This window comes from Schistocerca serialis, chromosome 9, assembly GCF_023864345.2.
Source record: "Schistocerca serialis cubense isolate TAMUIC-IGC-003099 chromosome 9, iqSchSeri2.2, whole genome shotgun sequence".
Taxonomy (NCBI): domain Eukaryota; kingdom Metazoa; phylum Arthropoda; class Insecta; order Orthoptera; family Acrididae; genus Schistocerca; species Schistocerca serialis.
The window spans coordinates 60,113,969-60,137,682 of NC_064646.1; the positions used below are offsets into that span (position 1 = coordinate 60,113,969).

Consider the following 23,714-nt stretch of genomic DNA (forward strand, 5'->3'; position numbering starts at 1 on the left):
ATTGTATGCCGCCATCTTGAATAATGGTACTTGCATCATCACCTGAAGTCACGATAGCACCTTCTGTCGGTGGCTATGTGTACGAAGTCAGAGTCTGGAGCTCTTCGTGAATACACTAGGTGTCGCCAGCTTGGATTACGTCACAGATTAGAGCGCCCTATGGTGGTGGCGATCTGTAGTAAGTTAGTTGGAGTCCTGACCTTGTGGTGAACACACCTGCATGGAATTGTTTAAAAAAAGACTTATGTCCAAGTCTTTTTCCCACAAATCCTTAGGAGGAGGTGGCGGTGTGGCGACTGAGGTTATTACGAGTGTCTTTTCTTTCACGCCATTTTCTTAGCTTAGTAGGTATATGCGACTTGACTTTTGCTTACCACCAAAGTTCTAACTTGGTGCCAGTTCGTAGGAAGAGGTGGCGGTCGGGTGACTTAGGTTAGTGTATGTAGGCCAAGTGAGCTATTTTCCTGCGATTTTCTTTGCTTAGTAGAGATTACAGTGGTGTGATGCATTATCCTGTTGGAATTCAAACTTAGCGCCAGTTTGTAGGAAGAGGTGGCAGTCAGATGACTCAGGTTAGTACGAGTGACCTATCTTACCGCAATTTTCTTAGTTTGATAGCGAAACCCCAAGTGACCTTTGTTTACTGCAAAAATTCGAACTTGGTGTCAGTTTTTAGGAGGAATTGGCGGTCGGTTTACTGAGCCTAGTGGAGGTAGCACAAGTGAGATATCTTTCCGCGATTTTCTTTGCTTAGCAGAGATAATAGAGGTATAGTGCATTATCCTGTTGGAATATAAACTTCCCACCATTTTTTTCTGGGGGAGGGGGGTTAGTTTAGTGGAGGTAGCGCAATTTCCCCATCTTCCCGCCAAAACTCAAACTTCCACTCCAAAATCCGCCGTCTTGAATGACGAGACATCCGTCATCTTGGATGACGTCATCGTCGCCATCTTCTATAACAGTACTTTGGGGTCATATATATTTTGTTCCAATACTTATGTGAATACACGTACACAACTAGATTTTTTTTGTAGATTAGTTATTACAGTTTTCCATGAGAGTATAGCCTGTTTGAGCTGAATAATTTGCAACCTTTATTTTAGTGTCTTGTTCTACTGTATTCCTTTCTCTTGCTCTTGTCAATCGTTCCCTAATGCTCCCTCTGAAAACCTCAACAACCTCTAGTTCTTTCAGTTTATCCAGGTCCCATCTCCTTAATTTCCTACCTTTTTTCAATTTCTTAAGTTTTAATCTACACTTCATAATCAATAAATTGTGGCCAGAGCCCACATATGCCCCCGGAGATGTCTTACAATTTAAAATCTGGTTCCATAATCAGTCTCAAACCTTCTGGTGTTTCCAGATCTCTTCCACATTTACAGCCTTCTTTTATGGTTCTTAAACCAAGTGCTACCGACGATTAAATTATGCTCTATGCAGATTTCAACTAGGTGGCTTTCTCCTTTATTTCTTTCCCCAGTCCATATTCACCTGCTATTTTTCCTTCTCCTCCTTTTCCTACTATCTAATTCCAGTTCCCCAACATTTTTAAATTTTCGTCTCCCTTAACTATCTGCATAAATCCTTTTATCTCATCATACATTTCTTCGATATCTTCATCTGCGGAGCTAGTTGGCACTTAACTCGTACTACTGTGGTGGTTGTGGGCTTTGTGTCACTCTTGGCTACCACAATGCGTTCAAGCTGTTCATAGTAGTTTACCTGCACTCCTATTTTTTTATTCATTATTAAACCTACTACTTCATTACCCCTATTTGATTTTGTATTATAACCCTGTATTCATCTGATTAGAAGGCTTGTTCCTCCTGCCATCGAACTTCATTAATTCCCAGTATAACTTTAACTTATACATTTTCCTTTTTAAATTTTCTAACCTATCTGTCCGATAAAGGGATCGCACATTCCATACTCCGATCCGTAGAACGCAAGTTTTGTTTCTCCTGATAATGACATATTCCTGAGTAGTCCCTGCCCTGAATTCGGATTGCGGGACGATTTTACCTCCGGAACATTTTACCCAAGAGGATGCCAGCATCATTTAACCATACAGTAGAGCTGCATGTCTTCAGGAAAAATTACGGCTGTAGTTTCCCCCTTGCATTCAGCCGTTCACAGTAGCAGCACAGCAAGGCCGCTTTGGTTGATGTTACAAGGCCAGATCAGTCAATCATCCCGACCGTTCCCCTGCAATTATTGAAAAGGCTGCTGCCCCTTTTCTGGAACCACACGTTTGTCTGGCCTCTCAACAGATACCCCTCCATTGTGGTTGCACCTAAGGTACAGCTAACTGTATCACTGAGACAAGCAACAAGCAAGCCTCCCCATCAACAGTAAGGTCCATGGTTCGTGGGGGGGAGGGGGGGGGAGCTTTGAGAGATGAAATAGTGAAGGCAGCAGAAGATCAAATAGGTAGAAAGACTAGACCTAGTAGAAATCCTCAGGTAACACAAAACGTATTGAATTTAACTGATGAAACGATAAAATACAAAAATGCAGCAAATAAAGGAGGCGAAAGGGAATACAAACATCTAAAAAATGAGATTGACAGGTAGAGCAAAATGGCTAAGCAGTAACAGCTAGAGGACAAATGTAAGGATTTAGATACATATATCACTAGGGAAAATAGATACAGTGCTCGGGAAAATTAAGGATGCCTTTGGAGGAAAGGGAAAAAAGCTGTATGAACATCAAGAGCACAGATGGAAAGCTTCACCTAAGCAAAGAAGGGAAAGCTAAAAGGTGGAGTCTGTGAAAGGAAGTGTACTTGAGGACAGTATTATAGAAATGGAAGGGGATGTAGATGAATATGAGATGGGAGATATGATACTGCGAGAATAATTTGACAGAGAACTGAAAGACGTAAGTTGAAACAAGGCCCCAGGAGTAAATAATATTCTGATAGAACTACTGATAACCTTGCAAGAGCGAGCCATGATAAAATTCTTCGATCTGGTGAGCAAGATGTATGAAACAGTCAAAATACCCTCGGACTTCAAAAATAATATGAAGGGCTTATTTCAATAGTGATACAAGTCCACTACCTCCACTTTTCTGTCTATAATGCTTCTGAAATTAATGAGCCAAAGAAACAGAAAGAAAGGTTCATCTCTAGCAAGAAGTCATATGCTTGAATATTTCTGGTATCTCAACTTCAGATTTTTCAGCGCTCATTTAACTTTAGGACTCTGTATCTCAATATGAACAAAAATGGTCTTGTACCACTACTGAAATAAGCCCTTCATATGATAATTCCAATTACAAAGAAAGCAAGTGCTGTTTGGCGTATTATCGAACTATTAGCGTAATAAGTCATGTTTGCAAAATACTATCAATAATTCTTTACAGAAGAATGGGAACACTGGCAGTAGCCGATGTCGATAAATATCAGTTTGGATTCCGGAGAAAGTAAGGAACACATGGGGTAATATTGACTCTACGACTTATCATAGAAGAAGCCCGCCCCTGGTAGCTGAGTGGAAGCCGGCACGGTAGCTCAGCGCGTTCGTCAGAGGGTTAGCTGCCTTCTGTATTAAAAAACTGAGTCGACGGCTCAACACTGAACTTGAACGGGTGTCCTGGGACATCCGTACCGAACAGATGCAACGCACAACATCTAACGAAATAAGAACAGTGGTCAGCGCTACAGAATGTCAATCCTAAGGGCCCGGGTTCAATTACCGGCTGGGTCGCAGACTTTCTCCGCTCAGGGACTGGGTGTTGTGTTGTCCTAATCATTAACATTTCATCCCCATAGACGGGCAAGTAGTCGAAGTAGCGTCAAATCGAAAGACTTGCACCCGGCGAACTGTCTGACAGACGGGAGGCCCTAGTCACACGACATTTTTATCACAGAAGATGGGTTAAGGAAAGGTAAACCTACGTTTACAGCACTTGGAGACTTAGAGAAAGGTTTTGATAACGTTGACTGGAATACTGTTTTTGAAAATCTGAGGATATCAGGGGTAAAATACAGGGAGCGAAAGGCTGTTTACAACTTATACAGAAACCAGACGGCAGTTGTAAGACTCGAGGTGGTGGTGGTGGTTAGCGTTTAACGTCCCGTCGACAACGAGGTCATTAGAGACGGAGCGCAAGCTCGGGTTCAGGAAGGATTGGGAAGGAAATCGGCCGTGCCCTTTCAAAGGAACCTTCCCGGCATTTGCTTGAAACGATTTAGGGAAATCACGGAAAACGTAAATCAGGATGGCCGGAGACGGGATTGAACCGTCGTCCTCCCGAATGCGAGTCCAGTGTGCTAACCACTGCGCCACCTCGCTCGGTGTGTAAGAGTCGAGGGGCACGAAAGGGAAGCAGTGGTAGAGAAGCGAGTGAGACAGGACTGTAGCCTGTCCCTTATGTTATCCAATCTATACACTGAGCAAGAAATAAAGGAAACAAAAGAAAAATTTGGAGTAGGAATTAAAGTTCAGGGAAAAGAAATAAAAACTCTGAGGTTCGCCGATGACATCGTAATTTTCTCATAGACAGCAAAGGACTTGGAAGAGTAGTTGATCGGAATGGACAGGGTCTTGAAAGGATGATGTAAGGTGATCATCAACAAAAGCAAAGCGAGTGTAAAGATGGACGAAGTAGAGAGGATATAAAATGTATACTGGCAATGACAAGGAAAACGTTTCTGAAGAAGAGAAATTTGTTAACATCGAGTATAGATTCAGGTGTCAGGAAGCCGTCTCTGAAAGTATTTGTATGGACTGTAGCCATTCACAGAAGTGAAATATCAATAATAAACATTTTAGACAAGAAGAGAATAGAAGCTTTTGAAATATAATGCTACAGAAGAATGCTGAAGATTAGATGGGTAGTAGATCACGTAACGAATGAGGAGGTACTGAACAGAGCAAAAAGGGTGCGGGTACGGAGGGGCATGTGGTCAGACACCACTCTCCCGGCCGTTGTCAGTTTCCGTGACCAGTGCCGCTGCTTCTGTCAAATAAATCCTCAATTGGCCTCACAAGAGCTGAATGCATCCCTCTTGCCGACAGCACTCAGCAAACCAGGATGGTGACCCATCTAGGGAACTGAATAGAGTTGGGGAGAAAAGAAACTTGTGGCACAGCTCGACTAGAAGGGATCGGTTGGTAGGACATATTCTGAGACGTCAAGGGATCAGCAGTTTAGTACCGGAGGGAAACGTGGGGGGTAAAAATTGTAGAGAGAGACCAAGAGATGAATACAGTAAGCAAATTTTGAAGGCTGTAGGTTGCAGTAGTTACTCGGAGATGAAGAGGCTTGCACAGGGCACGGTAGCTTGAAGAGCTGCATCAAACCAGTCTTCGGAGTGAAGAACACAATAACAACAGTTTAGTAACTAAGGACAGAGCGCTGATGATATCTTCATGGCCCTGTGAGAAATTTGTCCTAAGGATATTATCACTCAAATTATATCTTATAAAGATACTTTCATTTTATTGTAAAGAAACTGTTCAGTCACATGAGTCATAATTTTTTGGAGTTGATTGATTCCTGCTTGAATCCTTATATATTATGGTCTGTTGGTTCTACTTAACAGGTCAGAGTCATGACTGTTTTCAGTTTTGATTCAGAACATTAAGATGGCAGAACAGGAGACGGGGACCATAAACTATTTTTTAGTTTTTGTAAAGCCGTATGTGGAGTATCACTATCGACCATTTGATACACATATATAAAGTTTTTAAGGAATTCTGAAACCCAAATATGGTGCCTTGGCTTCTGAAGCAGCACTCGCCTTACATACTGGTAAGTAAAGTACGAACAGAACGGACTGCAGTATCCTCTTGTGGTCGAATTCAACCTCATCATGTAGCATAAACTTTTCAGTACGTATAGGGCTTTCGCCATCCTACTGGAGCACGGAAAGCTAGTCAATGGGAGGGTTCTTCGAGATCAGAGTTTGCAGTTAATTCAAAAACTATCAACACAACCACCTCATACATCTTATACCTGAAAGGTAAATGCAAGAGACTGTAACACTAACGGCTAATACTACATCATCTTTTCGCTGATAATGTTACTCCTGCGAAGGAATTGAAAATCGTCATGAGTGTGTGTAACGGGTAAGGTATCGGACTATACTTTTCTCGTTGATGAGAGGCAGTAGCAGTACAAACGGGAATCAAACCAAGATTGTGTTTGTTATAAAGTAAACTGCAATCATATAGAAGGTAATTTCATCACTATTTCACTGTACTACTTCTTCCCACATTGTTTTATCCAAATGACTCTCTTTTACTTCAGTCTACTGTTGCTTATAACTACGTTGTGATTTGAACCTATATCTGTTTAAAAATTCGATACCTCAATTAGGAATCTGTCTAGCCATGATGCATTCCAGCTGGTATCTTAACATATTGTCAGGCCTTTACCAAATACACCGCCTCCTCTCGTGATTTTTAGAGTTTTCTCGCTATTACTGTCTGTAACTTAGTGCACAACTCAATTAGTGTTCCCCCTCTCTCATTCCTACCACCAAACCCGTATTCTCACATAACTATTTCTTCTGTTTCCTCAGTTACTTCGACGTTCGAGCGACTCATCATAATTAGATTTTCATCTCTCCATACATACTGAAGTACACATTCAGTACACTTTATAATGTCATTTTTTGCTTGTGAAATCAGCATGTATACATGAACTAGTGTTGTCGGCGTTGGGTTGTTGTCGGTTCTGATGAAAATAATTCTATCACTAAACTGTTCATAGTAACTCACTCTCTGCTCCACTGTAGCTGCACCGTTTTCTTGTACTGTATTACCCCATATTCTTCTGACCGTAAGACCGCCTCCACTATATCCATATTGCCTGACAGAGAAAATAAAGACAGAAGATATAGACGGATGTCAATGTAACTTCGTACATTTACGATCCAATAAGCTTGCAGTGTAGAAAATCTCTCATAGATGTTACGTTATAAAATCTAGATTGCTCGCATAGTAGTTTAATAAGGTATTCATTGTGATGGATCCATTTTGGTTATTCGTTGCTGCACGTAGACGCCATCAGCAGATACGTAAATAGTTAGAGTTCCAGTTCTCTGTGACAGGTGGAATGGCAACCATGGTGCAGTGGTGCTGATCATGTTTTAATGTTGTTACCAGGCCTCAGAAAGTATACATGGTGTAAATAAATTTCCGGCGCTGCGGATTTGTAGTGGGGACCAGGGAGGTTAAGTTTGGCATAGGAACTAATGTCCGGAAATGTACCGTTTTCGCGCTACGTGCTAAATACCACAACAGACGTTCGAATCTCCATTTTCGGCGCCACTGACTAGGGTATTACGTACGTCATTCACTTGTCACCTGTTGTCCCCCGCCAACTACAGGTTTGTTTATAAGCCATGCAGTCGACTTCATAATCTACCCAAAAATGTTCAAATGTGTGTGAAATCTTATGGGACTTAACCGCTAAGGTCATCAGTCCCTAAGCTTACACACTACTTAACCTAAATTATCCTAAGGACAAACACACACACCCATGCCCGAGGGAGGACTCGAACCTCCGCCGGGACCAGCCTCACAGTCCATGACTGCAGCGCCTAAGACCGCTCGGCTAATCCCGCGCGGCATAATCTACCCAGAGAGGCTGTTGCGATTGTGTCTTTGCTCACACTGTACTACTGTACAGAAGTAATCATTGACTACAGTAGAGAATGCAAGTTGTATGTACATTTAATTTTTGGTGTGTTGCTGTTGACCACGGCGAACTACAATGAGAGAGCTGTTCGTCAGTTATACACGGAGCGTTTTCCAGCCTGCCTGACACATTTGCACTCCACTTTGCTACAGTGTACAAGTGGGTCTCGTAGGTGGGTGCATTCACCACCAGCAGCGCCCACTGTGGTACTCCATCGCTGCGCAGCACACACGACATTGGAAAGGCTATACAGCCCATGCAGTGGAAGAGGAGCCTGTTATGCATGAGCAGCTAGCTACACCTGTACCACTCCTAAGAAGGTACAGGCAATGCATCCAAGATTTTGCGTCACGAGCCCACTTCTGCAAGTGATCCTTGCACCATTATGTGGACGACACCGACTTTCCACGGTAAATCCTTCTCACGGACGGAAGTGTTCACAGTTTCGACAACAGTCATGTAGTCATGTGCAATCTGATGAAAACCTAGATGTTGCGCCCACCCCAAATGGGTTTCAGGAACGATACGGTATGAAGATTGTGGCAGGGTTCCTGGACTGACATGTTACTGCGACTGCGCCATGCCTTCCTCCAGCGCTTCTCATGAGTGCTGCATACTTGAAATTCGTTAATAGCAAACCGCAAGTGCTCTTGGAAGATGTGCCACTGCATATGCATCAGGACTCTGCTTCCAGCAAGATGGTGTATCACCTTACGTTTCACTTGAAGTCTGACATCATTTGATTTGAAGCACGTCAGATGTTGAGTGACCACTATGAAGAACACGTGCGGGACACCAGTCAAGCGAGACAGCACTAGACAGAGTTTGAGAAACCGTCTCGTTGCGGGCGTCCATTTGACCACCACGCATTATTCAGTTTTGTGGGACGTTCGGATGTGACAGTGGCCCGATTTTGGCCTGCAAGGGCGGACGTACTTGTCTTCACGGTTCTGGTCGACCATGTCTGACCACCAAAAGGGAGGAACGCTGTTTTGTGCACCAGGCACATTGAAATCCCTCTACCTGTACTCTTGCCATCCGATAACAAGTAACTGACGTCCTGAAACCATCTGTGCCCTCCCACACCACTGGCTGGAGACGAGCAGCAGGCAGACCAGAGAATTACTGCCACACACATGGACTGCCCGTAACATACAAGACAAATGGCTGTATTTAGAGTGTAGCCGTAAGCATGTTCTGCTGATGCACGACGTCGCATTGTGTTCATCGATGACGTTCTATACTACCCCAGACGGCCATAACCTGCCAGTATGACGGCGGCGGGGAAAAGATACCGTTCTTTTAATGTTTCAGAGAGGGACAGAGAGACTACTACCGGTGCTACAGTGTGACGAGCCGTTGGGTATGACTGCAGGGAACGGCTGATGGTGAGTGAGGGAACTGTGACAACACACTGGTACCTCACGGACGCCAGTACGCTCCTATGTGTAACATCTCATGTGACGGTATCTTGGTGCCACTTTTCTGAAGGAGAATGCACGTCCGTAAGTAAGAAGTGTTTGTATGCATTCACTGGGCGACTTCCATGGCGAGCAATATCCGTAGATCTGTCTCCTATAGAACGTGTGCAGAACCAGCTCGAACGTTTGCTCCATCCCACGCCAATATCCAGGATACCAAGAAGCAGTTACAACAATTTTGGGCCAGGTTGTCTCAGGAGATTATATACCATGGCTACATGATACCCTTACTAACCGAATCAGTGCGTTATAGAGACCAGAAGGGACACAAGTTAAACTGCTAAGTGGGCTCTGCCAAGTTCTTCGTACATTTGACTCGATTTCGTAATCATTGAAATAACAGTACATATTCTCTTAAACCGTGAGGTTTCATTTCGTTTCCTCATCCCTTTCTGAATACTTATTATTTTTTTTAGGCAGTGTATACTGAGTCTTTGCATTTCCCTTTTCAGATTTCGTAGTTTTAGCATATAGACTTTTGATATTCTGTGGTCCGTATCGTAGAATGTAACCTTTTTGTTGGTAATGTAATGAGCGTATGGCATTGGTGGGCGGGAGACCCCTCGCGGGGCGGTTCGGCCGCCGCTCCACAAGTTCTTTAACATCACTACGGCGACTTGCGAGTGAATGAGGATGAAATTATGATGAAAGACACACAAGACCCAGTCATCTCGAGGCAGAGAAAATCCCTGACCCCGCCGGGAATCGAACCCGGGACCCCGTGCGCGGGAAGCGAGAACGCTACCGCAAGACCACGAGCCGCGGACTTTTTGTTGGTGATCAATCTCTTTTCCATAGTTATCCCCTACTTGGCGGTTGTTTATCGGAGATCCGAATGGGTGAATAATCCGGAATGTTTTTCCAATGGTGGTTTCCACTGCCTTTTCCATCGTCACACCACTAATCAATCACTGGTGATTCTTCCACCTTTTAGGAAATATTATTATAATAATATTTCTAATTTTGCTAGTCTAGATTAATTAAGCTTTTATCATGTGTGTGTCTTGTGTGTGTGTGTGTGTGTGTGTGTGTGTGTGTGTGTGTGTGTGTGTGTGTTTGTGTGTGTAGGTAGGTAAGGGTTGTCCATAATTAAAATTCCAATTTCAAAACAACGTAGAAAGAGAACCACTGCTCAGAACGACGTCAGATTTGAACATCATGTTGTTGACGCAGGAGGAAATGTCACAGAACAAAAATATTTAACAGTACTTAATATTTTACCAACAGATAAACCTGTAAGGGTCGTTACATAACTGGGGCCGGCTACAAATGGCAGATGAATCGCAGTGCGACATTTATGGTTTGAGTTGCACATTAGACCATCCGTACTGATCAATGCGCATGAACACACAAGTTCGGCAGTCAACAGTTGCGGCACTGTTACTTAAGTAAGCCCATCCAACCACGGCAAGGCCGTACCACATAGGGTGGGAAAAATCGGTTTTCTGCTGTCCCGAGTTCAAAAACCGCATAAAAATCAAAATGTCATAGGATTTAAATAGACCTGGGGCCAAGAACCGCACAAAAGGCAAAACGACATCGGTTTCTAACTGTCGTGAGATTGGCGCAAGATCTGCTAGGTATGCCGTCCATCGTTTTGTGCCATAAGCTGAAATCGAAAAACAGCATTTTCTACAACATCGGAGTGTGTCGCGAGTCACGTTCAGAACGTGTTGCGCAATGCGTGCCTTCGATTCAGCTATGTTCGTAGTTGCAACACTAAACACATCTTTCAGATAACCCCACAGCCATAACTTACACGGATTAACATCAGATGATCTGGACGGCCAGGCTGTAGGGAGATGAGGCCCAAAATTCTAGCATTTCTGAAAGAAGTGTGCAGCAGTCGATTCAAAGGCTGTGCAATGTGCGGAAGGGCCTCATCTCGCATAAAAATCATCCTACACACTCATTCACCCTGTTAAAGGGTTGAAATGGCTTTGGTGAGCAAAAAATTCTCATATTGTTTACCAGCTACGGTACAGGTAACAGGATCCGCGCGACTCATCTCTTCGAAAAAATGCGACCGTACAATAAACGATGCTGTCAACCCGCAAGACACAGTCACGTTTGCAGAATGAAGAAGTTCCGGTTGACGTTCGTGCGAATTTTCCGTTGCCTGTATTGTGCAATTCTGAGTATTGACATGTCCTTGGAAATGGGCTTCGTCTCTCCACAGGATGTTCTGTGGCCATTTATTGTCCACTTCCGCAATTCTCCGAGCGCTGCACGTTTGCACACCACCTCTCGACCCCTCCTGCAATACTGTGGCCACATCGTCGACAGAAATCGAATCAACTGCTTTCCTAGCTGTGCCGCCGGCAGGGGTGGCCGAGCGGTTCTAGGCGCTACAGTCTGGAACCGCGCGACCGCTACAGTCGCAGGTTAGAATCCTGCCTCGGGCATGGATGTGTGTGATGTCCTTAGGTTAGTTAGGTTTAAGTAGTTCTAGGTTCTAGGGGACTGATGACCTCAGAAGTTAAGTCCCATAGTGCTCAGAGCCATCTGAACCATTTGAACCTAGCTGTGCCACGCTGGAAGCATATCCTACGTGACTGTATAAAATCCAAGAAGCTTGTGCCTATCTTTTTTACATATGGCACGTCGCCAGTTGGCTGTATAAGACACCTTCCCTGTCTCGTAGTTCATAACTTCATTACCCTGTTACTTTTATGATTTTAAAATTATTTGGACTCACGCACAAGCTTCTTGGATTTTATTCGTGAATTAAATCCAATTACATAGGATCTGCTTCGTACAAACGGCATGTTGTCAGGTAGGACGTAATACAGATCTCTGCATTCTAATCTTAACTTTATGCCAGTATTGTCTTTATATTTTAAAATTCGCTTGGATGTAGAGTAAGCGTTTTGAGATTTCTGATCTACAATTCTTTCGACACGTCTACAACCTGGCTTGCTAACGATGACGTTTTAAATTACGCACTGTTATTGTTTTGGCAATTACGAGTGCGTGTTGTTGTATGACTACAGCTAACGACGCTTTCCAACGTTTACTCACAGCCTTTTCGTATTTTGAACGGTATGTTACGTGATAAGCATTAACATAGTTTACAGTACACTGTTAAATGGCTCTGTCTAATATTCACTTTTACATCTAGAATTGGCTCACCATTACTTTTACTCAGGTGTTGTACAATGTTTTTGTATTCCACTAGATTACAGGTAATTTTCTTAGGCTATGTTTGCTACATGTGTTACAGATCTGAAGAAACTAGTTATCGAACTTTAATTTTGATAGGAAAATGGCTCTACAGTCATTAGAAATTTTTACTTTCAAAAATATTTTTATTTAATAAATCACGTTAAGATCTCCATCTCTCCCTCTGACCATGTCAGGCTTCGTTCTATATTTATGTCTATCAGTCCACGAAGTCTTTCTTTCTTTCTTCTTTCTTTTGCTGGTACCTAGTCCCGCGGTGTCGCAGGGTCGGCACGGTTAGGAACGGATTTGGCAAGGTTAGTTTTTAAGGGGTGGCCGGATGCCCTTCCTGCCGCCTCCCCTACCCCCCAGGACAGAATTAGTGTATCCCAGCTGTCAGCGTCTAGTGTAATACATGGAATAGTGCGAACGTGTTCAGATGTTTGCAACTCGTGTAACTGAGACGGAACGTGGGGACCAGCCCGGTATTCACCTAGCGGGATGTGGAAAACCGCCTAAAAACCACATCTGGGCTGGTGGCACACTGGCCACCGTCAGTAATCCGCTGGGCGGATTCGATCCAGGCCAAGCGCGCTTACCCGAGTCCAGGAAGCAGCGCATTAGTGCTCTTTTTTTTTAACCTAAGACCGCTTTTTTTCTCTCTACCAACTTTTATTTTTTTTTTGTTTTTTTCTTATTTTTTGTCATTTTTGTTTTTGTTAATATTTTTTGTTTTGTTTTCTATTTTTTGGGGTGGTAGTGGACCGGTGGGGGCTCGGGGGGCAAAGTGGGCAGGGGTCGAAACCCGAGGCCTGGCCACAGTGTCCCCCTCACCACCACCGAGCCTGTGGTGCTTAGTGAAGTGGGAGACACAGGAATCAACAGTAGTGTTGTTGTTATTTATTTATTTGCATGTGTTTTTGTAATATTCACTGTTATCATGAAATTATGTGAATACATCGGCGAAAGAGAAAAAGAAATATAAATTCTGTGTAAAGAAAAAGGAAAAGCAAAAAGAAATAAAATCCGCGCAATCTGCGACGCGCTCGCCCATCCCCGGAGGTCAGAAGTAGAATCGATCGTAGGCGGTTTAAACTCAGACACCGCCGGGAGAGGAGGGGTAGGTGCCCTCTGAGCCAGACACCCCCCAACTCAGTGGAGGTCTATCAAAGACCGCTCGAAGATAGTTAGCAAATAATGTTCGGTAATGCGGCGTGTTTTCGAGAGCTGCATGGACTGTTCGTAAATAGGTCCAGAAGTCAAGGCGGGATTTAGGTCCCTCATGAAAGAGACAAGCGACCGCCCCACCCTTTGACCCACGTAATCGCGTGACATTTGGCGGTGGGAAAATGTCTGTCCTCCGGGTAGAGAAACATTCGAGGTTCGATTGTGTCTGGTGGCACCCGGAGATAGCAGGCAATGATTTGCTGCACGAAGCGCCATACATCTTGCGATGAGGCGCATGTCAGACGGTGTTCATCATTGTCCAGTTGCTGGCAAAGGAGACAAAGAGCGGATTCTGACAAGCCAATGTTGTGCAGTCGCTGCTTCGTGGCAAATTTCCTGTTGACTATGTGATACCACAGTGCCCGGACGTTCGTAGGGAGGAAAGGCTAGTGGACGGTAGTCCACACTATGGGCCACTAGATGGAGGGATGTTTGGTCTCCATCACATTCCGGGGAACACAGTGCAGCAGCAGGCTGTAAAAATCCTTAGTCCTGGGTGGGAGAGTATCTGGGAGACTGGTATGTATGTAACTGTAGTCGACGAAAACTCTCGGCTAACCTGGTGTTTCAGTCCGCAAGGTCTCCTCTCTAAGTTATTGTGTTCTGTCATGTTTTGTGTGTACTAGTCGTCTATCGTACGACCAATGGGCACACAGGCAACCAGGCTTTCTGTAGATACGCAGTGCTGTGTAACTACTCACTCTGCGCTGTGTTGGTTGCAGTCGGGAGTGCACTGGGCGGCCCAAGGTGTACAACTGCGTGACGTCAAGCGACGCGCCGCTGACGTACGGTGACTTCGTAAGCAGCGTTGGCCGCTGCGCGGCGGTCTGGCCTCCCAAGGCGGCGGTGTGGTGCTGCTCGCTATGGGTCACCCGCCACCGGCCCGTCTACCTGCTGTGCCGGCTGCTGTTGCAGCTGCTGCCTGCCTACGTCATCGACTACGTCGCGCTCCTCGCGCACTGGAAGCTGCGGTGAGTACCGCACTGTGCTCTCCACCAGACTACCGTAAACGACGTCCAGTTCTTCCGATCTTCGTGATTCGGCATGCAGGCTTTGGCTTGACAGTGATGGATTATAGAGCCTGCGATGTAAGTCCTCGACAGTCTCTGTAATTTCGTCTCTTGCATTATCAACTTCTCACCAACTCTTCCCAGCATTGTGAGTGATAAGCTTGTCTTTTGATTGAACCGAACGAAAGACTCATGTTGAGGTCGACCTTGAAGGTCTTCTCAATCAGTCTTGTGATCGGCGTCCACTGATCTCTTCTGATGGCCTTCTTTCCTTTTTTGTTGAGGTCTCTTTGTTTGGCGGCCTCTCTGTCAGGTTTTCGCTTTTCTTCTATAAGCTATTCTCTTTCGAGGCTGACTCTCAGGTTTTTCTGTTTCTGGAGTGCACTGACTTTCTTTACTGCTGCTGGAATGCTGCTGGTGGTTTCTGTCGAGAGTTCTTTCAGCTTCATCCGTCTTACGTTTCCTATGGCAGTTTCTTGTCTATGCTTTGGCTGAACTCATTTATTGCTGGTCCCATCATATGTTTTCTCACCAGTTGAGTGTTAATACGGTCCCTGTCTCTAAATCGTCGAAAGCACTACCTACTTAGAAGCAAGTTATGACTAACACATCTGAGTAATTTGATTGTTCGATGTGAAGATGTAATCTACTTCATTTTTAACCGTGTTGTGAGGTCTTCTCAAGGTCCACTTTCTTTTCGGATTTCCCTTGCAAAATGTATTCATACAGTATAAACATCTTTTACTGCTGTTCCAATGATGTTCGTAATTTCTGTCGTGAGTTCGTTCATTTCAGTTCCACTTAGCTTTTCTGTTGGTTTTTAGGAATATTCATCATTTGTCCTTTGTGGTTTCACGTTGAAAGTCCCAAATTTCCAACGAAGCGATGGTCTTCTGGAGGCCTCAGTCTTATCTTAGTGTTAAAATCACTAAGTATTAAGCAAAATGTGGTGGTTCTGAATTTTTTTCTGTTGCAGGTCTTCATATAACTGTTCAAGTTCTTCGTCAGTTGAGGTGTAAGTAGGTGTGCAGCCACATCTGGCTCGAAAGCTAAGCTTGGTACTCAGCCCAAGTATCAGAAAGATTACTCGGTGGGAAATAGATATTGTTGTGAATCACACTTCGCAACTTTTCACAAACACAACTTTTATTGAGGTAAGTTCACAAGGTTGGTGACTGAACAACAAATTCTAATTTTCCACAAAGGTTCGTGGTAACGGACACGCGCGCACACACGCACACACGCACACACGCACACACGCACACACGCACACACGCACACACGCACACACGCACACAAGTAAGAGTCCAATTCAGATACGAAGACGTAATCTTCAGTGGTCGAAGTACACGAGGTCGGCATCCAGAGTGAACTGAACTTCGGGGCTGGTCCTAGCCCCTAAATAGCTGTCTCCAGCCAATCAGGTTTTGGTGTAGTGACACTTCCTGCATGCCGTGGCTCGACCTCCCCCTGCAGGAAGTAGTGCTCGGAATGTCTGTTTCCATTATCTTGTATGTAAATAACCGGTGTTTACCATGGTGCTTTTGGTTCGCCTTGGACATAGACAACGCCGTCCTCTGTGGTGTAATATGGGTTGCCGGCCCTCAGGGGCCACCTTGGCTCTGGCATAATACACTCCTGGAAATTGAAATAAGAACACCGTGAATTCATTGTCCCAGGAAGGGGAAACTTTATTGACACATTCCTGGGGTCTGATACATCACATGATCACACTGACAGAACCACAGGCACATAGACACAGGCAACAGAGCATGCACAATGTCGGCACTAGTACAGTGTATATCCACCTTTCGCAGCAATGCAGGTTGCTATTCTCCCATGGAGACGATCGTAGAGATGCTGGATGTAGTCCTGTGGAACGGCTTGCCATGCCATTTCCACCTGGCGCCTCAGTTGGACCAGCGTTCGTGCTGGACGTGCAGACCGCGTGAGACGACGCTTCATCCAGTCCCAAACATGCTCAAGGGGGGACAGATCCGGAGATCTTGCTGGCCAGGGTAGTTGACTTACACCTTCTAGAGCACGTTGGGTGGCACGGGATACATGCGGACGTGCATTGTCCTGTTGGAACAGCAAGTTCCCTTGCCGGTCTAGGAATGGTAGAACGATGGGTTCGATGACGGTTTGGATGTACCGTGCACTATTCAGTGTCCCCTCGACGATCACCAGTGGTGTACGGCCAGTGTAGGAGATCGCTCCCCACACCATGATGCCGGGTGTTGGCCCTGTGTGCCTCGGTCGTATGCAGTCCTGATTGTGGCGCTCACCTGCACGGCGCCAAACACGCATACGACCATCATTGGCACCAAGGCAGAAGCGACTCTCATCGCTGAAGACGACACGTCTCCATTCGTCCCTCCATTCACGCCTGTCGCGACACCACTGGAGGCGGGCTGCACGATGTTGGGGCGTGAGCGGAAGACGGCCTAACGGTGTGCGGGACCGTAGCCCAGCTTCATGGAGACGGTTGCGAATGGTCCTCGCCGATACCCCAGGAGCAACAGTGTCCCTAATTTGCTGGGAAGTGGCGGTGCGGTCCCCTACGGCACTGCGTAGGCTCCTACGGTCTTGGCGTGCATCCGTGCGTCGCTGCGGTCCGGTCCCAGGTCGACGGGCACGTGCACCTTCCGCCGACCACTGGCGACAACATCGATGTACTGTGGAGACCTCACGCCCCACGTGTTGAGCAATTCGGCGGTACGTCCACCCGGCCTCCCGCATGCCCACTATACGCCCTCGCTCAAAGTCCGTCGACTGCACATACGGTTCACGTCCACGCTGTCGCGGCGTGCTACCAATGTTAAAGACTGCGATGGAGCTCCGTATGCCACGGCAAACTGGCTGACACTGACGGCGGCGGTGCACAAATGCTGCGCAGCTAGCGCCATTCGACGGCCAACACCGCGGTTCCTGGTGTGTCCGCTGTGCCGTGCGTGTGATCATTGCTTGTACAGCCCTCTCGCAGTGTCTGGAGCAAGTATGGTGGGTCTGACACACCGGTGTCAACGTGTTCTTTTTTCCATTTCCAGGAGTGTAGATATAGCCTTGGTGACGAGGCCTTTCCTCCTGTTGTGAACTAGCAGAGCTACGCCGCCAATATGTGAATTTACGTCTGAGTTATTCTGATGTATTCTGAAGTAAGACGTGCCCAGGCTTGAGGACAGTAGGCGTTTCGCTTTGGAGATTCGTTCACTATCTCGTTTGATGCTTTGCAATTGATCCTAATTACTTTATGCTCCTGTTGTTGTTTAATATGATAAGTCGATATTTTGCCCCTTTACGCCTCCAGACTCCACATTTCACACCGATATTCCGAACCTCCATCACTATTTGCCTGCGGTGTACTTGTTTTAACGTTAGAGATATTCATTCAGGGAAGGTTTGGACCATATCTTCTCATGCTGGTCCAATGTGGATCGAGACGAGGTGGATACCTGTATAGAGGTTAGTAGAAACTTAGATGGATAAGCGTTTTAGGGAATGTTCCCCTCAGGAGGTGCAGGAGAGGAGAAACGTGTGCTCTTGTAGGACAGGGTCGCCACTCCCTGAGATTACACTGCGCCCACCGGTTCGTGACAGGTAACCACCTCGTATGACAGCCGTCACATTACACCTCAATTCTCGTATGAATACTGCAGTAGCCTGGAAGCGTCGTTCGTACGAAAGCACCAGCGACTAAATTAATAACGTTCTGTGCCGACTGTGAAGTGTTGCATACAAAATTAGCACCACACACAGCACGATTCTCTCTGTCTTAAGCTTACTGCAATTTGAAAAGCTCTTCAGCATAGACGCTTTCCCCTGTTATTGTGTCATTGATTACGCATCAGATGTGGTAATACTGCTATTATTACGAGTAGTTTCAGAATGAGATTTTCACTCTGCAGCGGAGTGTGCGCTAATATGAAACTTACTGGCAAATTAAAACTGTGTGCCGGGCCGAGACTCGAACTCAGGGCCATTGCCTTTCGTGGGCCAGTGCTCTACCAACTGAGCTACCCAAGCACGACTCACGCCCCATCCTCACAGCTTTACTCCTGCCAGTATCTCGTCTCCTACCTTCCAAACTTAACAGAAGCTTGTCCGCGAAAGGCAAAGGTCCCGAGTTCGAGTCTCGGTCCGGCACACAGTTTTAATCTGCCAGGGGGTTTCATATCGGCGCACACTCCGCTGCAGAGTGAAAATCTCTTCTGGAAACATTCCCCAGACTGTGGCTAAGTCATGTCTCCGCAACATCCTTTCTTTCAGGAGAACTAGTTTTGCAAGGATCGCAGAAGAGCTTCTGTAAAGTTTGGAAGGTAGGAGACGAGATACTGACAGAAGTAAAGCTGTGAGGACGGGGCGTGAGTCGTACTTGGGTAGCTCAGTTGGTAAAGCAGTTGTCCGCAAATGTCCCGAGTTCGAGTCTCGGCCCGGCACACAGTTTTAATCTGCCAGGAAGTTTCATTACGAGTAGATGATTTTTGCCATTTTTCCAGAATTTGTAGAGTGATTGGCAGTTTTGCTTAAGGATGGCGTACACTGAAGCGGCAGAAGTCATGCACATATACACATGGAAAATCGCGTACGCAAGATATAAAAGGGCAGCGCATTGGCGAAGCTGTCATTATTAGTCATATGAGTCAAGCGAACAGCTTTCTGAAGTGATTATGGTCGCGTGACGGGAATTAACGGACTCTGAACACGGAATGGTAGCTGGAGATAGACTAATGGCACATTCCATTTCAGAATGGGAGTTCAGTACTCCGAGATCCACAGTGTCGAGAGTGTTCCGAGAATACCCAATTTGAGGCATCACCTCTCACCATGGACAACGCAGTGACAGACGGCCTTCACTTAACGACTGAGGGCACCGATGTTTGCGTAGAGTTGTCAGTGCTGACAGCAAACAACACTGTGTGAAATTATCGCAGAAATCAATGTGGAGCGTACGACGAACGTACCCTTAAGGACTGTCCGGCGGAATTTGACGCTCATGGGCTACGGCAGCATACGACCGACTTGAGTGCTTTTGCTTACGCGCGACATCGCCTGCTACGCCTCTCCCAGGCTCCTGACCATATCGTTTGGACCCTTGACGACTGCCGGCCGCTGTGGCCGAGTGCTTCTAGGCGCTTCAGTCCGGAGCCGCGCGACTGCTACGGTCGCAGGTTCGAATCCTGCCTCGGGCTTGGATGTGTGCGATGTCCTTAGGTTATTTAGGTTTAAGTAGTTTCTAGTTCTAGGGGACTGATGACCTCAGATGTTAAGTCCAGAAGTGCTCAGAGCCATTTCAACCATTTGAACCCTTGACGACTCGAATCCCATGGCCTGGTGATTCCCGATTTCAGGTGGTAAGAGTTGATGGTGAGGTTCGAGTGTAGTGCATACCCCACGAAGCAGTGGGTCCAAGTTGTCAACAAACGATTGTGCGGGCTGGTAGTGACTCCATATTGGTGCAAGCTGTGTTTACATGGAATGGACTGGGCCCTCTGGTCCAACTGAGCCGATTGTTGACTGCAGTTGTTACGTTCGGCTGCTTGGAGACCATTTGCAACCATTCACGGACTTCACTTTCCGGAACAACGATTACACGTAACGGTGTCACAATTGTTCGCAGTTGGTTTGAAGAACGTTCTAGACAATTCAGACGAAGTGTTCGGCCTCTCGGATCGCCCGACATGAATTCTATCGAACATTTATAGGACATAATGTAGAGAGGTCAGTTCGTGGACAAAATCTTCTATCGGCAACACTTTCGCAGTTATGGACGGCTATAGGGGCAGCGTGGCTCAATATTTTTGCAATGCACTTCCAACGACTTGCTGAGTCCACGCCACGTCTAGCTGCTCTCTCTCTCTCTCTCTCTCTCTCTCTCTCTCTCTCTATTCGTTTAGTCGGTTCCGACTCTTCGTGACCCCATGAACCAAATCACGCCACTTTTTCCTGTCTTGGACTTTCTCCCGTACACCTTCCAGGTTGGAACACATTGTTTCTGTGATGCCATCGACCCATCTCATCCTCTGACGTCCTCTTCTTCTAGTTCCTTCAATCTTCCCCAGCATTAATGTTTTTTTCCAGCGAGGCATGCCTTCGCATTGTGTGTCCAAAGTAGGTCAGCTTTTGTTTTAACATTAGATCTTCCAGGGAGAAATCAGGATTTATTTGCTCCAATATTGATCTGTTGGTTCTCTTTGCAGTCCATGGAACTCTAAGAAGTTTCCTCCAACACCACAATTCGAAGGAGTCAATTCTTCGCCGTTCAACCCTTCTAATGATCCATGTCTCACATCCATACATCACAACTGGAAAGACCGTAGCCCTCACAATACGGATCTTTGTTGCTAGTGTTATATCTCTGGACCTTATAACCTTGTCAAGGTTTGACATCGCCTGTCTACCGAGCAACAGGCGTCTCCGGATTTCATGGCTGCAGTCGCCATCAGCAGATATCTGGGAACCGAGATAACTGAATGTGGTCACTACCTCCATGATTTCTCCTGCTATATCACCACGAATCGGTAGGTGTAGTTGCCATAATTTTCGTTTTCTTCACATTCAGTCTAAGACCGGCCTTTTTAATTTCGTCTTTCACCTTCAGCAAGAGGAGGTCCGACGCGATATTAGGAGGTATTCCAATGTGTTCTACACAATACTGTCAGCGTTCTGCGTGCCTTGTTCCACTTTCTGGTGACAGCTGTTTCTCCTTAATGTTAGCTGGTTTGACTTTCTCCGCTCCCTTTTTGAGCGAGTTTTCTAGGTCGTGGGATATAGTTTCCTCGCACAATAAACTCTGTTGATACGGCACTTGTGATATTCGCTATTTTTTAGCTTCATTAAAGGAGCAAATAGTTAATACTTTCAGCGAGAAAGCAAATACTTGTTTATGAAGAATGATTAATGTATAATAAGGCGTCGCATAGCGACGGTGGAATTTCCTAAATAATGTAACTCGTCGTCTTTGGGCGGCAACATAAACAGAAGAATACGGATCGATATGCGATCCTTCACTATTTTGTTTGTTGTAGAACAAATGAAGCCTTGAGCGCTAAACACTTGTACTGTTTTTCTTAAGTAAGACGGACGCAGATTTGTGGCACTCTGATCTAATTTTTTTTTTTATTAAATACATAAAAACGTGTTCCGTCTAAGTTTGAGTGAAGTGTAAAAAGAAGAACTGTTATAACTTATCGTGACGACGCACGAGCGACTCAAGAGGACAATGACTATATAAAAGAGCGCTCAATGGACATGAAACGGACACAAAAATCTACCGTCATTTGTAGTACTAAGCTTAAGGTACGATATATGTTTTAGTTATAATAAATATTTTTCTGGAAATATTGAATCAGTTAGCAGTGCTCATTCCTATTATCTCCTCAGTATTATTTTCATTTTAATTACGCATTTTGCTAAGATTACAGACACCAAGATCAGCAGTCCAATGTGCGTGTTACATCGACAAAAAGAAAACTGTTTTATCGTCTTCTTGCATCAGCTTTAATATTCAATTTCCCTTTTGTGTGGTGTTACAGTTGTTTTTGCACCCTCAAGAATTTTCTTGTCCCTTAGGAAATTGTCTTGTCATAACAATAACTTCACGACCGGGTATGATCGTATCTACGATCATGAAGTAATTAGAAAGACGATAATGCAATTTCTTAATCAATAGCACGCTAGCTGTGACTGCTTCAAGCCACGCGAAACTGCAAGTAAGGGCTATTCACATTTCATAATACAATATTTTATGACAAGGGTCAATCCATGATTCTTACACCAATTGTGATTGATAAAACAGTAAGTGAAATCTCAAATTCCAACTTTTCCATTGAATAACAACATCACTTTATGTTATTTGTAGCTTGAGTAGTATCTCTGTGGCCGTTCACGTTTTGCAATCAGTTCAGTGTGGTTATCTATTCATGTTTTTGGCATAGTGCCGATGACAGTGTTCTTAAATAAATTTTTAAGAGTTTATAATGATTAGAAGATGTGCGGCCCACTCGTAATGTTTACATTACAACGATTGAAACGCCTCAAAAATGTTAATCCCCGTAAGACCTACAAGCACATCTTCATCTTCGATATTGTGAAAGAAATCTACTGCAACCTCTTTGCTTTTTGTAATTTGGAAGGTCGTGGTAAGGATCAAAAGAAGAAAAAACGTCCATTAAATATGAGCTCTAAAATGCATACGTTAAGAGCTATGAACACTTGTCGGTTTTCGCTACTCTGGAAAACATCTCTTAATGTGCTCGTGGCTAACACATCTCTTCTAGTAAATATCTGGTAGCTCTTGTATTGCACTTTAGATCCCATGTTTACTCGATATAATGTTCTTGTTTCGGTCCTTACTAGCACCTCTCGACGTATGGAAGGCGAAGAGATTGCGGTCTAGAAGAGGTTTTTTTCACAGTGTCGCAGGTGAAGAAGTGCTCATACCTCTTAAGGTATGCATTTTAGAGCTCATGTTTATTGTTTTTTTGTTTTTTTGTTTCCAGTGATCGTTCTTGGCATATCCTTAATACTGTCTGTTTCCCCAGGGACACCCTTTTGATTACTCTCAAGCTATTATGTCCTTTTTTGCAAAACTAAACCTCACACTGGGCAATTTGATACCGTATTCGTCCATTTCCGGCTCCTCATATGGATATAAAATTTGGTCAAAAATCCATTGTGTGATATTACCCAAAACCACTAACTAAGTTTTCCTTAATTAAATCTTTCTTTGCAAAACGAGACGTCACGCTGGCCAGTTTGCTATTTCCGCTGTTCGTTTGGTTACGAATATTTTGAGAAAAATCGGTTGTGTGTCATCTAGAGAGCGTTAATTTCACTCCTCTCCAACATGTGACCAGAAATTATTGGCACTATGATTTACACAAGTGTAATTAGTTAATTAACGGTAAAGTGTTATCAAGAAATTGGACTAGAATAAATACACTACTGGTCATTAAAATTGCTACACTAAGAAGAAATGCAAGTGATAAACGGGTATTCATTGGACAAATATATTATACTAGAACTGACATGTGATTACATTTTCACGCAATTTGGGTGCATAGATCCTGAGAAATCAGTACCCAGAACAACCACCTCTGGCCATAATAACGGCCTTGATACGCTTGGGCAATGAGTCAAACAGAGCTTGGATGGCGTGTACAGGTACAGCTGCCCATGT

At 45.0% G+C, this 23,714-nt stretch overlaps 1 protein-coding gene across 4 annotated transcripts in view; it reads left to right on the plus strand.

Annotated features, from left to right (window-relative positions):
- LOC126418646 (putative fatty acyl-CoA reductase CG5065) overlaps nucleotides 1–23,714 on the plus strand; it is a 244,239-nt gene that overhangs the window by 204,256 nt on the left and 16,269 nt on the right. For 3 of the 4 annotated variants that reach the window (XM_050085511.1, XM_050085510.1, XM_050085513.1), the window contains one exon: nucleotides 14,246–14,494. The exons of the other annotated variant lie outside the window; for it this stretch is intronic. In XM_050085511.1, coding sequence (XP_049941468.1) covers nucleotides 14,246–14,494 — 249 coding nt within the window. The remainder of the gene's footprint in view (nucleotides 1–14,245; nucleotides 14,495–23,714) is intronic. 4 annotated transcript variants of the gene reach the window in all.